This window comes from Populus alba, chromosome 6, assembly GCF_005239225.2.
Source record: "Populus alba chromosome 6, ASM523922v2, whole genome shotgun sequence".
Lineage (NCBI taxonomy): Eukaryota > Viridiplantae > Streptophyta > Magnoliopsida > Malpighiales > Salicaceae > Populus > Populus alba.
The window spans coordinates 10,848,322-10,862,737 of NC_133289.1; the positions used below are offsets into that span (position 1 = coordinate 10,848,322).

The following is a 14,416-nucleotide window of genomic DNA, read 5'->3' on the forward strand; positions in this document are numbered from 1 at the left end:
ATCTATGGTTAGTGTTGATACTTTCTAATTAAAAAAAATATTGCTATGTCAAATTATAAATCTGTTTCAATGTAATTATCACTAAGATTTTAAAAACTATGCTTCTTAGATTGATTAATTATTAATTACCAAACTACTTTTATTATGAAAAAAACTGTTATATAATCATTATTTAATTTGTACAATAATAATTTCTTATACTAATTTATTTTAAATAAAAAAATTCAAAATTGTGAAAATTAATAATTATGTTTTAAGAGGTTCTATGAAAAATAAAAAAATAAAAATTATTGAATAAAAAGTGTCACTAAGAAAATAATAAATAATGAAAAAGAAACCAAAAAAGGGCCATTTCCCTATAAATTGAGAGATAAAAAATTATTAACCATTAAATACTTATTATTTAGAGCCATTTTGTTTTTAGATGTTAATCTAAGGTTAGTAGTGCTAAATTTTTTAATGAAAAAATAGTGCTATATCAATTCTATTTCAATGTTATTATCATTAGAATTTTGAAAATTTTATATCTTAGATTGATTAATCATCCATCACCAAACCCATATTATTGTAAATGTTTTTTGATAATTAATCATTATCTTTTACATATTGATTATTTTTATACTATTTTTCAAAAAAAAATTAAAATTATGGAAATAATTTTTTGATGGTATATGAAAATTAAAAAATCATTAATTATTTTAAAAATTGTCAAATAGAAAATAATAAGTATTGAAAAAAATAACTAGAAAAAAAAAGAGTAAAGAAAGCTGGGCCTGGAGGCAGCCAGGCCTGGGCGCTCGGGTGGACACGAGGGGGTCATGAAAGGGGAAAAAAGGAGGACTGATGGGAGAAAAGAAGAAGGGACTTCAGCTTGTTATAGATCATTTGTCGTTAAAAAAGGTCCCCTCCAAAAAACAACAGAGATTCTGGTTGACGTGGCACGCTGCCATGCAACGTGTGGGTGGTTGCCATAACCCATTCTTGATATCCGCCATGCTTGGATGACGTCACTCTTGCTTTTTATAATTATTAAGTCTTCAGAACCTTATGCCATAACCCATGCTTGCAAGTGTCAAATGGGCCTCGTAAGTCATCACAGGCCTTTTACCGGCCATAACTTTCAAAGTATCCATTCTGCCCTGCAATTAAAATTTAATCCAAATCCAATCAGTCCAATCCGATCTAAATCAATGTTTTTATATATTTATTTTATTTGAGGGTATAAATATTATCAAACTCCATAAAAAAATAAGACCAAACCTCATATATATATATATATATATATATATATATATATATATATATATATAGAATAATAAATAATAATTAGATAATGAGTATTTATAATGATACTTAAAACCGATGAATATAAATATTAAATATTTTTTATCCTACAAAAAAAATTCACCTGTGAATATTCATTGTTATTCTTAATCCATTCCCTAAATTGAATTTAATCCCTTATTCCAACTCTATTTTTTCTTTATTATTAATTTTTTTTTGGCACTGCCTTTTGGTTATCCTTTTTTTCCCCGGAAAAAATACCCTTTTATGCTTTTATGTATAGAATCATGGGCAGAATTGGATTTCCATATGTTAAAGTCTTCAGCTTTTGTGTGAAATTACTTGAACTAAGTGAAATGTGGAGTTCATCTGACATGAATATTTGCTGCATCAGTTACCTTGTTTTTTTATGGTAGGAAACAAATTGTGGTTAAATTGTTTCCACATTTCCGGGCCGGGTCGCGCAAGGAGAAGCCCTCCCCAAGGTGGTGGCTCCAGTAGGACTAGAGCGCTGGTTCGCCTCTGGGGACACAAGCCGCTTACCACTTGGCCCAACCCTTAATGCTGTCGGTGTTCAAATCTTATGGAGTCTTTCCGTGGCCGTCGTTGATATTTATACCCTTCTGGTGAGACGGAGCTTGCGAAAACTGATCATTTTGCGTCTCCTTACCATCGGAGCTGTTCTGATTTAGTTGCTCGCATCTGGTTGCTTGCATCACTCACTCCAAGAAAAAGGGTTTCCTTCGAGTGCAGATGACATTCACCCTTGCATTTGCTGCTGCATGTGCATCTGCTGGCATCGAGAATGATCTTAGTAGACGCTCTGTGCTAGACTTCAAACTGCTACTGCTATGGCTTATATCAGCCGTTTTGCTATTCTCTTGAACTTCTAATGACAATGTGAGAATCCCAGGTCAGGTAGCTCAGCGACGGAGCTGGGATTATTTGACAGGAAAGGCTAATATAACAAAATATATTTTTTTAAACAAAATTGTTATGCATGAATTGTTAAAAAAAAAATACATGATTTAGTCTTATTCAAAGAACTTACTACAAATATATAATGATCTTTGTATAAGGTAAGATGTTTAAAGCAATACCAAATTAAGTTAAAGCTATAAAATTAATTTCATTTTCATAATATATTAATCACTTTAATTTTATTGGTTTTTGTACCTATTAAATATAAACATGCAAAATATATAAGAAACATTAGCTAAAATGATGCCTTATTTATGTTTGACAAAACTTTGAAATAAAGTAAAAATTAATAAAAAATGATTCTTATATATTTATTTTAATTATGCTCGTCGTTCTTTCATGAAGTAGAAATCATCGATTATCCTATCAATTATGAATCTTTCAGCAATTTCTCTTGCTATATAGTCAATCAAATAATTTACAAGAAAATCATCCTCCATCTGATTGTGAAGTCTTGTTTTAACAATCTTCATAGCTGAAAAGGCTCGTTTCAGTAGTTACTGTCGAAACAGGAAAAGTCAAAATAAACTGAATCAACTGTCAATAAATGGATAAATTGTTAATTTTTTTGTTTTAACCAATCATTGATATAAATCAGTAATCAATGACATATTTTTTTAATTATAGATGATTGATTATATCAAGCTTATAATACTGCAATTAAAATTTCAATTGAGTTTTTTCTTGATCAAAAAAATCTTCAAAATAACTTGTTAACAAATAAGAATATATTTTTAACATTAAATAATTTATAGTTATTTTTAGAATTTAAAGCTGTCTTTACCTCTTTATTGAATCTATTATTTAGTTGTTAATCTACCGTAGTAGATCGGGTGTGTAAATTTACTGGGCATTCCACGTGAATCTCAGGGAGGATTGAGGCAACATGTGTAACACGATCAAGTGCGGAAGAGGCCAATTCCAAGCAGCACCTCTTATTTCACCTGTCCGGACTAATCTCAGTGCTTCACGATTTGTTTGTGCCACTGGCAACCTCCTTGCTGCATCGTTTTTTCTTCAACCTGGTTCTTTTAGTCACTTTAGGCATTGCCGCTTTTTATTTTTTTATTATCTCTCTTAGATCCAATGCTTGTTGTGAAAATTAATTGGAAATTTAAGGTGTATTTGTTTTGCACAAAAAGATTTACACAAGATGTATCCGCATGTATATATATATATATATATATATATATATATATATTGTAAATAACAATTACAATTAAAAGGAATATTTGAAGTAAAATATTTTTATGTGCATTTATCTTCGAACTTTTTCAAGGAATATTAACTTTTCCTATTAATTAGCTTTAACTAGTCATTTTCCATTTATCTCATGATACTGAAAAACACATTCATGACTCCTTAAATTCGCCTTCAAATTAACTTGGAAATTCATGGGCAGTGTATGTAAGAAAACCTCTCCCCTTTCATAAAGGTGAAGAACGCCTAAACTGAGTTAAGCATTTTACTGCCCACCTTTCATTCAAAATCACAAGCACCTGCTCTCCTCTTCTTGCTCATATATACCTAGACAGATGGGTTTGGGTTTATTAGATTTATCACTTGCCCTCCTCCACTTTTAGAATTTCAAGATTTCGAACATAATAGAATAAGATGTTAATAGTGTAAATATTAAGACTTTTTTTTTATTAGATTTCGAATATAATTTCAACCTTTTTCCCTTCCTTATGTGTTTAGTTTCTTTATAATATAATTTTGTCAACTTGTGTTCAAATACTTTCCTTTATAAATGGAAAAGAAAACGGGAGATAAATGGAACTATGATTATGCATGCCACTGGGCAATTGGAACTATATATAGTCAAACAAGGCCCTGGATTGAACTACAAAAAGGTATCGTCTCTTTTTCTTGGACGGCCGATAAATCCATGAAATATTCAACTGTATATAAAAAGTCCCACGAATTCTGAACTTGTAAGAAAGGATTGCAAGACTCCTCCAATTCCGTTGATGCTTTACAAACATGGCAGATGGTTGTTTCTTCTTCTTTTTCATCACTTGTTCCTTTGTGCTTGGTTTCCTTTCTACATGCAAGAGAAAGTTTGACCTAATTTCGTATCACAAGAATAGTGTTTTGTGTGCGTAAGAAAGAAGGAATGGCAGCCCATAACGGTCTTTCTCTTCTCTTTATTGCCAGTGCATACAAGGCGGGTGGTAACGGCCACTTTCTGAGAGATTTCTGAAACCCAAGCCATTGTCTTCCCATGATGAATATATATTAAGCTTTCATGTGGCCTCGAGCACTTCATGAAAAGAAAGAGAGAGAGGGCATGGCAACGCCTAAGGAAGATGAAAGAAGGCTTTATCAATGTGCAAGAAAGTATGAAAAAATTGTAAAACAGGTAAGTTGATGTCCGTTACCAAATGTTCTATAGTTTTTATTATATTGCCCCACTAGTAATTAAGATTATTCTTCTTTTTTGCTGTACACCTAACCCTCCTAATGTAAATTCTATTATTATTATTATTATTATTATACACATCGAGAGAGGGAACGGGCCTTGAATTACACAAAAAAAGAAAAGAAAAGGGGGGGTGGCATTCCCCCTGCCTAAGTCCCACCCTACCCGTACCAGGAGGTGAAACCGATCGAGACCTCCAAGTAGAAAGCTCGAGGAGCAAGTTTGAATTCCTCCCTGAACTACCAAGCTATCAAAAAAAATATAAATTTCCATTTTTTTTCCTCGTTTCATATGAGAACTATATAGAAGCACCTATGTATTGCAGCATAGCACAGAAGCACAATATGGAGTACTGCTTTAAACGCTAAGAGATTAATTAGTAATCTTTTACTCTCTGGTGAAATGAAAATTGATTTCAGTTGATATTTTTTTCATTTCTCGGTTTGATGAGCTGATTGAGACGATGAACACCAGAACCAGACAACCAAAGCGACGACGAGTACCCTCAGTAAGATTCTTTTTATTAACATTAGTCGGAATCTATTTTACGTGTATATATCATCATTATATTATTGTTTTTGACGAGCATAAACATTAGCAAAAAGTGAGAAGAAAAGAAAATTTTGAACTCAAAATATTCTTAGGAGGCAGAGGGATGCATGTGAGCATCAACCTGAGCATTGGAACTCTAAGGACCTCAAAATCTCGAAGTAAGAATGGAACGATGTCGCAGTCTCCATTGTTAATGCTGAGTAGCCGACATTTCTCTTCTAAGAAAAATAGGCTAATATGAAAGACTGGCCAAGATAAAATGAGAAAATAGCTTGCATTCAAACGTAATTCTTGGACAACTAACTATAGCTTCACTGTATATAGTTGTATTCTTTTCATAGAGTTCTAGGAGTAGCAGCAATGGCATCACTACTTGTCCAGCATCCTCAAGTACTCAACCTGACGACAACGAAGTCTTTGTGCAGACTATAACAAAATTTCTCAACGAAATGCGGGCTAACCCTTCAACAGATACTGATGGCTCTGCAAGTACAAGAGAAAGAGATCCAGAATAGTTTCGTTTCTTATAGGAAAAGATGCCATACAGATAGTTTCTAATCTAGATTGCCTGAAGGGAAGTGACAGTGCTATATGCTATATGTAACTACAAGTTTTAAGAGAAAGAAAGAGAATTTCTTTCTACAAACTTTTTAAAGGGAATTGTTCGGTATAAGAAAGTTCTTTTTAATTTCTTTGTATCTTCAGTCCTCCAAATAAAACAAAGTATAAATATGGCAGTATGAGAAAAAAAATTTGTCTGAAGAATGATTTATACACACAACTGATCAGGACACCTCATTAATCAACAGCTTTCCTTGCCATTTTTTGCTGTAGAATTGTGCCTTCTCTCATCGAAAAGTTCTGTTTCATGGAGAAGAGAGGAGGAAAAGAACAGAAAATCTTCATCAAATAAAAAAGAAAAGGAAAAGGAACAGCAGAAATGGAAGCATTTTTCTCCTTCTGTGCCATATCTTTCTCCAAGAAAAGAATGGACTTCTGTTGATCTGTCAAATAATTGTCTGATCAGTTGTTCTATCAATTAATTGTTTCAACCTTTCAAGGAGGAAAAACTACACAATAGGAACTTAATATCAGAGAGAAGATAACTAGCAACGAAGATGGAATATAAAGATTTCAAATCCTTAAAAAAGATAACATGTCCCGATACACAAGAAAAAAATAGGAAGAGAAAAGGGAGAATGGCAGCAATTCAAAGGTATTGGAAAAATAATGAAAGCTGTAAATAAAGATAAATTAAAGAACTGAAATTGTATATGTGAAGCTGGCTATTTTTCTCAATAATTGGATGACATATTTATAATGATATAAGATTAAAGTTTGAGTTTTGCATAAAAATATCTAATTATAATCCTATACAAATTGTTTTTATTAGATAAAGAATTTATACATTAAATCTTAATATAATCCAAACTATTATGTGTTTTTATATTAATAACCATATAAATTCTAACTAATCTACAACACTGATAAATTCTAATATATTGAGGACTCTCAATTTTAAATAGGATTGAACCTTTTAGTTGATTATGTGGACTTTTGTTTTTGTGTTCGAGTTCTTTCTTTAGCTGATTATGACTTCTAAATAACTAATTAATCATTATTTCTTGTCGATCAAATAATTATTTCCTCTAGTCTCTTAGACTAATAAGCAATGTTTAACAAAATGTTGACCATACTTTTAAATATTTGGCATGTCAACCAATTAATTTATTTTAAATGAAACATGTTTAATTAGGCTTTCGGACATGATATTTGGAATTATGCTAACTTTAATGTTAGGTTGTTATTCTTGTATTAATTCTTTAATTAATATATATTATATCATGTTCTTTATATAATCCTCAATCCTTCAAGAATAAATTACTTAAGAATAATACAATTTATTTGTTTCAAATGTTATGAAAAAAATTTCTCCTTTAATAAGATTACAGAAATTTATCTTTTAATAAGATTATATGAATATCAATATAGAAATAACAACCTAATATTAAAGTTAAGAATAACAACTTTCTCAACTTGGCCTTGGCTGACATTGCTATTACAAACAATACCAATTGATTGATTAAAATGCTCCAACACTTTATGAAAAATGACAATATCATGAAATTCATTATCATGAATTTTGTAATATTCTACTTATCATTACACCCCTATTCATATTAATAATAGCTAATAGATTAAGAATACTCATAGGGATGATGTCACAATGATCAATGTCATCTTATATCATAATTTATGTTGAGTCAAATCATTACCTATGTATTATTTCTTCTTAATAAAAAAGATAAAACATAAAGATTTTTTATAAGGTTTTTGATCACTATGTGTTATTGTGTTAGGGTATTTTTATCTATCATTACTTGTGTGTTTAGTCATTGCATTATTCTAAACTAGGTTTTGGATAGTCAACCTTATTAATACCTTCTTTCACCTTCCTAAGAGACATTGGTGATTGTTAAGTCAATTCATCATTTTTATCACTAAGTTTGAATGATTTTTATTATAGCTTATGTTTATGTCATTCCTTGTCAAAGGCTTTTTAGGCCTAAAAAACACATTTCATTGTGTACTAATTTGTTTTGTTTTTACTCCTAAGTTTTCTCTCATAGGTAGAACTAGGATACAAGTGAGGCACATATATACTTCATAAAAAAATATTTATTTGTCTCTTCTATGTCAATTCATCGATTTTACCACAATCTATAAACCTCCTATATGTAACAATGTTTGTGACCAACTATATCCTTTATTATAATCGATCATATCTAGTTTACCATATTTATTTTTTTAACCAAGAATTAAATGCTTCTACTTCATGAGTATTCACTATAGTTATTACATTAGAAAAAAGGCATGAATGTCCTTTATTTTTATAAATCATTTTGAAATGGCCTAATTGTCCTAATAGGCATGCTAATATTTTAATCTATCAAATAATTCTTTAATTAGTTATGCTATCAATTAATTTTTCCTACCTTTCAAGAAGAAGAAACAACACAATAAGAACTTAATTATGAAATAAAGCAATTAGCAACCTTGTAAATTCATGTGAAATATAAAATACCAAGATTTTGAACATTTAGAAAAATGTAATTTATCTCAATTAATACCATACCAAAAAAAAAAACATGAAGAGAAAAAGATAGAGGAAGATGAACTATAGAAATTGAAAAATATTGGAAAATAATGAAAATGGAAAAGAGAGCATGAAAAACTGAAAGGAAAGAAAAAGATAAATTTGTATAAAAATTGTGTATATAAGGTTAGACATCTTTAACTATAACTAGATGGTCTATTTATAATGGTAAAGTGCTTGATTTTCATGTATACATCTAATTTTAATATTACAAATTATATCTAACAATGAAGCAATTATATAATAATTGTTATATATATACTTAATTATCTTATTAATAACCATATAAATCCTAACTAATTTATAATTATAATGAGTTTAATATATTAAGAACTCATGTTCTGAGTATAAATGAACCTTCTGATTACTTGCACACACTCAAACTACTATGTTTGATCGCTTTTCTTTAATCAATCATGATTTCTGATAGTTTAATCAACTGCTTCTTTAAACCTTTTAGTTGATTAAGATTATTCCAACGTGATTGATTCCATTACACTAGATTGATTCTAGCTTCATTCTTTTATTTTATTATGACCAATCATTATTTATTTTTAATGACATGTGGATGTTTATTTTTAGTGTAACAAATGCTTCTTGTATTTATTTATTCTTAAATAATTGAAGGAAGATACTTTGGTGATTGAAATTAATTGAACAATCAACCATATATGATGTTATTAATGAACATTGTTACCCAAAAACATCAACCATGTCTAACATATCAACCAATCAAATATTTTAACTAAAACATGTTGTAGCTTTTCTTGAATAACTTTTTGCAACGTGGACTTGTTAATTGTTTGTACTCAATAAACAACTCATTTATTTTATTTTATTAGAGTCAACAATAAAAATTTTAAGTTAAATATTAGTAATAGCATTACTATCACACTTAAAATACAAGCAATATAGATATGAAGCAACTTTATTCTTGTGATCTCTAAGTTGATCTCTTAGTTTTCTTATCAACCTTATTTTTCGTTATATTCCTTATATAAAGATGAGTTTAATCTTATCTTTACAACTTAGTGCATTTTTTTACCATTGAGACTATACTATTTTATGCCTCGTTACATGGATATTAGTAATATATAATTATCGACACATGGATGATACCATAATGATTGAAGATCATTTTGTATCCTGATCTTATTGAACTAAGTTATTGGCTTCTGTATTATTTTCACTTATTAAAAAAAATTAAACTAAAAAACCTTTTTGACAATTTTTGTAGCCACTATATAATCAATATTTGACTTGTTATTTTTTATTACTTAAATACCTTTACATAGTCTATGTTATACCCGATATATGTCTATTTGTTACCTTTGAATAACACGTGTAGTTAAGATCAAAGCATAACTCCCTATATAAGATAATTTGGTAATCTCAAGTTTAAAAATCACTTACACAATTATCACAGAGTCTTTTCATAGACATAGATGATCTTTTTATATGAAATTTTTTTGTGGGTCAGTTCATTGTACATATCATCTAACAAGCACTTACATATTAGTTTCATGTATCTCTTATACCTTAGTTTAGGAGAGCAGTTGTTTCCTTTCATAAAGGAATGAATATGATATATATCAATCTCAACAACTCTAATTAATGTTTAGTCTTAATAGAATATTTAGAAACAATATTTTAATGCAATAAAAATCTCATAATTATAACTTTATAATTTTCTATGCAAAACATTTTTATTTTACTAACTTTATTTTTACTCTAGATTCATTAATCAAATATAATTAAATTACTAAAGATAAAAACTTTTATTAATAATAAATATATTTTATATAAATAAAACTAGTATTATATAACTAACCTATTGGCTATAAGGCCTCTTCGCTATCCATAAATCCCTTATTCACGGAGTGAAGTCCAAAGAAAGGGGAGAGGAGAGCAAAAGGAAATTTATTATGACTGGTACAAACGCATTATAATTCATTAAACATTCTCTTAACTAAAAAGCATATACCTTGTATGTAATGTACATAGCTATGGGTAAGAGACTGAATCGCATTCAAAAACCATTTCCCTTTGTTGGACTCATCAGAAACTGCAATCTCACAGCATTTGAGATCTTCTGTAAACAAGTAAATTACAGGCGCTTAGATACACGTAAGGGCAAGTTAGAATTCTGTTCAAGTCGCCGATCTATTTTGAGAGACACTTTAACTTGGAAGCCTCCAGCTTGTTTTTCAAGACTTCCATCCTCCCAACTAGGGCCATGTTTTCCTGGTAATGTGAGAAAGTGTCAGAAAAAAACACACAAATTCAAACTGCAAATAGATTCCAAATTATAACGAGAATAATAGAATTCCAGGTCCTCCTTGATCATTAGGGTCCAGACTCCAGAAAAAGATTATAAATATGAACAAGATGGTTTTTTTGTTACGCTAAAGATCCTACTCAAGCAACATTATCAATTCTGGAAGTTTTCAGTAGACAAAGGCATTAGCACAGTTTCACTTGATGATGAATTTTCGTTTGAGAAACAAACTATGTTTGGCAAAAAACATGACCAAGCTACTTGATTCTAGAGTTCCTTTATTGTTGAAAGAAAAATTCCAGAAAATGTATCAAACAGATTTCAACCATAAAAATTGAATATCAGAAGGAAGAAACAAAAGAACTAGATGTTTGATGTTGGAGAGTCACCTTTTGTAGCATTACCAATTGCTGGTTAACGGAGGCAGCATCCTCCACTTTCTGCTTTATCTGTGCCACAGGATACAAGAAAAATTTAGTCAGATGCAAACGGCTGAGTTTTTAGGTCCTATATACTTTGAAGAGAAATTGACAAACGGAAATCACAATCCCATTTGAAATATCACTTCCAGTTTGTCCTTTTACCATTTTACCTCTATATTTTGTTCCTTTTTCCTTTTTAGTTTTCATTTCGACATTTATTTCTAAAAAAGCAATCAGCAGTGACATTAGCTATCCCTGACAGATGGTCAGATGGTAGTCGATTGCAATCAGTGGAGTTCATTGCCAACTAATTGGTGGTGGTTGACAGTGAGTTGTCAATTGGTGATTGCAGATCATCACTGACCGGCACTCACCAGTGGTAATGGTAATCAAGAGAGCAGGGCAATAGATAGTAAGTTATGCCAATAATATGTGAAATTAGGGGAAATAAAACTAACTTGTGAAAATATTTGAAAAGCATTTCTACTGGTTTCCAAAATTGTGGTAACTGTTTACTGGTTTTCATTTTTTAGTGGGACAATACAAATAGATAAGTTTTCACAGTTTGTTCACAGACATTTCAACACAAAAACAGGAAACCAAAAGCAAACATGATATAAAACAACAAAAAAGCTTCTAAGTTCCCAACATGAATATTATTGCTCCAAACCCACCAGCATTATAAGATATCATTGATATCATATGAAACAGAAATGTGCAAGTTTTGACTATTCCATGAGCTGAAAATTGAGGTGCCAATCCACATATGATGGTTCAGAAAGCACATTTTCTCTTACACATGCACACCACATACATAGAAATGTCAAAACCGCCCATTTGCCAGCAGAAATATTAATAATATCCAAAGATAATGGAACATTTCCCTCAGAATTATTCTTAAGTTATGCTCCAATATTTGCAAAAAGCACAAGAGTAATTCAATAATTATTCTGGCTAAATCATCTGGTTAGAAAAATGCATTGTCTACATCGAGTATAGATATGTTCACCCAAATATAGTATTCAAACCCAGATGTACAGCTGTTACACAAACGACCTTCCAAGAGCAGCAAAATTAATGCCCAGAACAACCAATGTAACAACATTTTCACAGCAGCTTCACTACATGACTTCATTTTTATAATCTGATATTCATGTAAGGTAACTCTTTCAATCTCATGGAAGCTATACATATAAATTTTTTAATTGCTTTGTGTGTGTATTGGCACTGCCATATAACATACTTCCGTTCAAATCACATTGGACTCCTTATTCTTCATACGTAATATTATCAACTTTGATTTCCACTTGAAAATCCAGAGCATTGCAAAAGTAGTAACTAGAAGACATAACAATGCTCATGGAGCTTGCCAACTCAAAACAAAGTCCTTTTGACATCAGAAAACCCAATGGAAGGTACAGTTCAAAAATCAATAATTGACTAAATTGAAGCCAAGAATGATGAAGATGAGTCTGGTTAAAGTCGCTGAACCAAAAGGATTCCAACTATAAGCAAATTCAATAATCAGAAGACATAATTAACTTATTACTAGCTCCAAAATGCATTTACAAGATTCGTTCAAATTGGAAGTTTCAGTTTTTTTTTTTTTTCCTTCCCATAGTCAAAGGCAGGAAGATGGTGAGTGAGTATCAGTACGAAAGGACTTATGGACTTTGATTATTTGAGTAGAGTCGTAAAGATAAAAAAAGACAGACCCCTTAAAACAGTAAAACTGATATTCCCAACTAAGTAAAGTTAAAAACTTAAAGTGTGCAATACCACCAAGAATAACAAACAGATCAGGAGAAATAGAAGTGAGCACACCTCTACCAGTTGCTTATCACACTTTGCAGCTCTCTCTACCTCCTCATCATATTTCATCCTCCACTCAGCAGATTCATCCAATGCTTCCCTGTTGGCAAGATCGAACTGTCTTCTACAAAATTCCAAAGCACAGAAACACCGTGGAGCTAAGAAGTAGGATGAAGGTAAAACAATTGCATTTGCGCCTTAATTACTAAAATGTACAGCACCAGTTATAAGAATTACTGCAATTGTAAAACAAATAAAATATGGAAAGTATTCTACTGCTGTACTGGGAACAAAAGGTATACAAAGTTATTCAGCTTGCTTTCAGAATCAATGACAGCTTTGATTTTTACTAGAAAAGAAGCAAACATTGTAAAAATAGCATATAAGCTGGTGAACCAACCCAAAGCCCTTTTCATTTTAAGGAAAGAATTCAGATCTAATGCAAATTGGTTCATTATTTTTAACTCCAGTTGTGCATAATTAATTAGGGTCTGCGATTGAATGTGGACTAACAGAATCATAATTAGTAGTAACAGCCAACAGGCTAGTGTAACTCTACATTCATAATCATACAATCAATCCACTTGAGTGACTCTCTAATTCAAGCATAATCACGTTAATAGGAGTGAAATTTGTAAAGCCAGCTGAAAAGCTCTTTGCGAATCAAGAAATAAATAAATAAAAGGTAAAATTGAGGGCATTTTTTAGCTCCAGGCTTGTGTAATATAACATCATTGAATTCTCAAAAACATTGTACATTTTATGAAATGGAAGAAAACCCACTAATTTTCTTACCAAAATCATACCTACCAACAATAAAAGCATGTATTTTGGTGATTAGATCAAAAGAAAGAAAGAAACCTTATCAATTCGGTGTCATCAGAGGAGATAGCATAGTCAATTGTCCAAAGCCTGAAATAGACTGCAAATCCCAAAATCATTGCCACCATTAGACCCACCAGTATCTTCTTCCTTTCACCTCCCATTTTCTGTCACTAGTCAGTACAAAGTTTACAAAAGGAGCAGGGGTGGGGTTTTTTTTGCATTTTTCTGTAAATTGCTTCTCTCACTGTTACCAACGGCAATGGCAAAACACCGCAAACGTTGCCTTCTTCCCTTGCCAACGTGGCCTTCCTTCACTTACTTTTCAGTTAGGCGGGTTCGGATTCTCTCACGATGCGTCTACTTTTTACACGTCCATTTTAACTGCGTTACATACAGTGTTTTATAAAAACTTTTTTAAAAAAAAAATTATATTTTTTTAAATTATTGTGGTACTACACTCTATAGGTTTTTTACTCAGATCAGTTCAAGTTCCGAATTTTAAATTTTGATCGGGTCACCAATCGTTCAAATCAAAAAACAATTTTAAATCAAAATGGTGTCGTTTTAATAAAAATAAAAGTCAACAGGTTGCAACTGAGTTTTTAATCTAATCTTATCGGGTCAATTCTCTGAGTCAATCGGGTCACACCAGCTTTTTTCTCCCCTGTTTTTTATTCAATTCA

At 30.9% G+C, this 14,416-nt stretch overlaps 1 protein-coding gene across 1 annotated transcript; it reads right to left on the minus strand.

Moving 5' to 3' along the window:
• Positions 1–10,298: 10,298 nt before the first annotated feature.
• Positions 10,299–14,055, minus strand: LOC118048302 (uncharacterized). Its single transcript, XM_035057906.2, has 4 exons — positions 13,770–14,055; positions 12,921–13,032; positions 11,064–11,123; positions 10,299–10,640 (listed from the first exon to the last, which is right to left on the minus strand). Exons 1-4 carry the CDS (start codon positions 13,892–13,894, stop codon positions 10,560–10,562), a joined length of 378 nt encoding a protein of 125 aa, XP_034913797.1. The 5' UTR covers positions 13,895–14,055; the 3' UTR covers positions 10,299–10,559.
• Positions 14,056–14,416: the final 361 nt, after the last annotated feature.

Excerpts from the sequence above, each read along its gene's own strand:
- LOC118048302 (XM_035057906.2), bottom strand. The coding sequence starts at position 13,894 with ATGGGAGGTGAAAGGAAGAAGATACTGGTGGGTCTAATGGTGGCAATG. Across the intron at positions 11,124-12,920 it reads GTGATAAGCAACTGGTAGAG|ATAAAGCAGAAAGTGGAGGA; the intron begins GTGTGCTCACTT and ends CCTGTGGCACAG. Across the intron at positions 10,641-11,063 it reads AATTGGTAATGCTACAAAAG|GAAAACATGGCCCTAGTTGG; the intron begins GTGACTCTCCAA and ends TCACATTACCAG.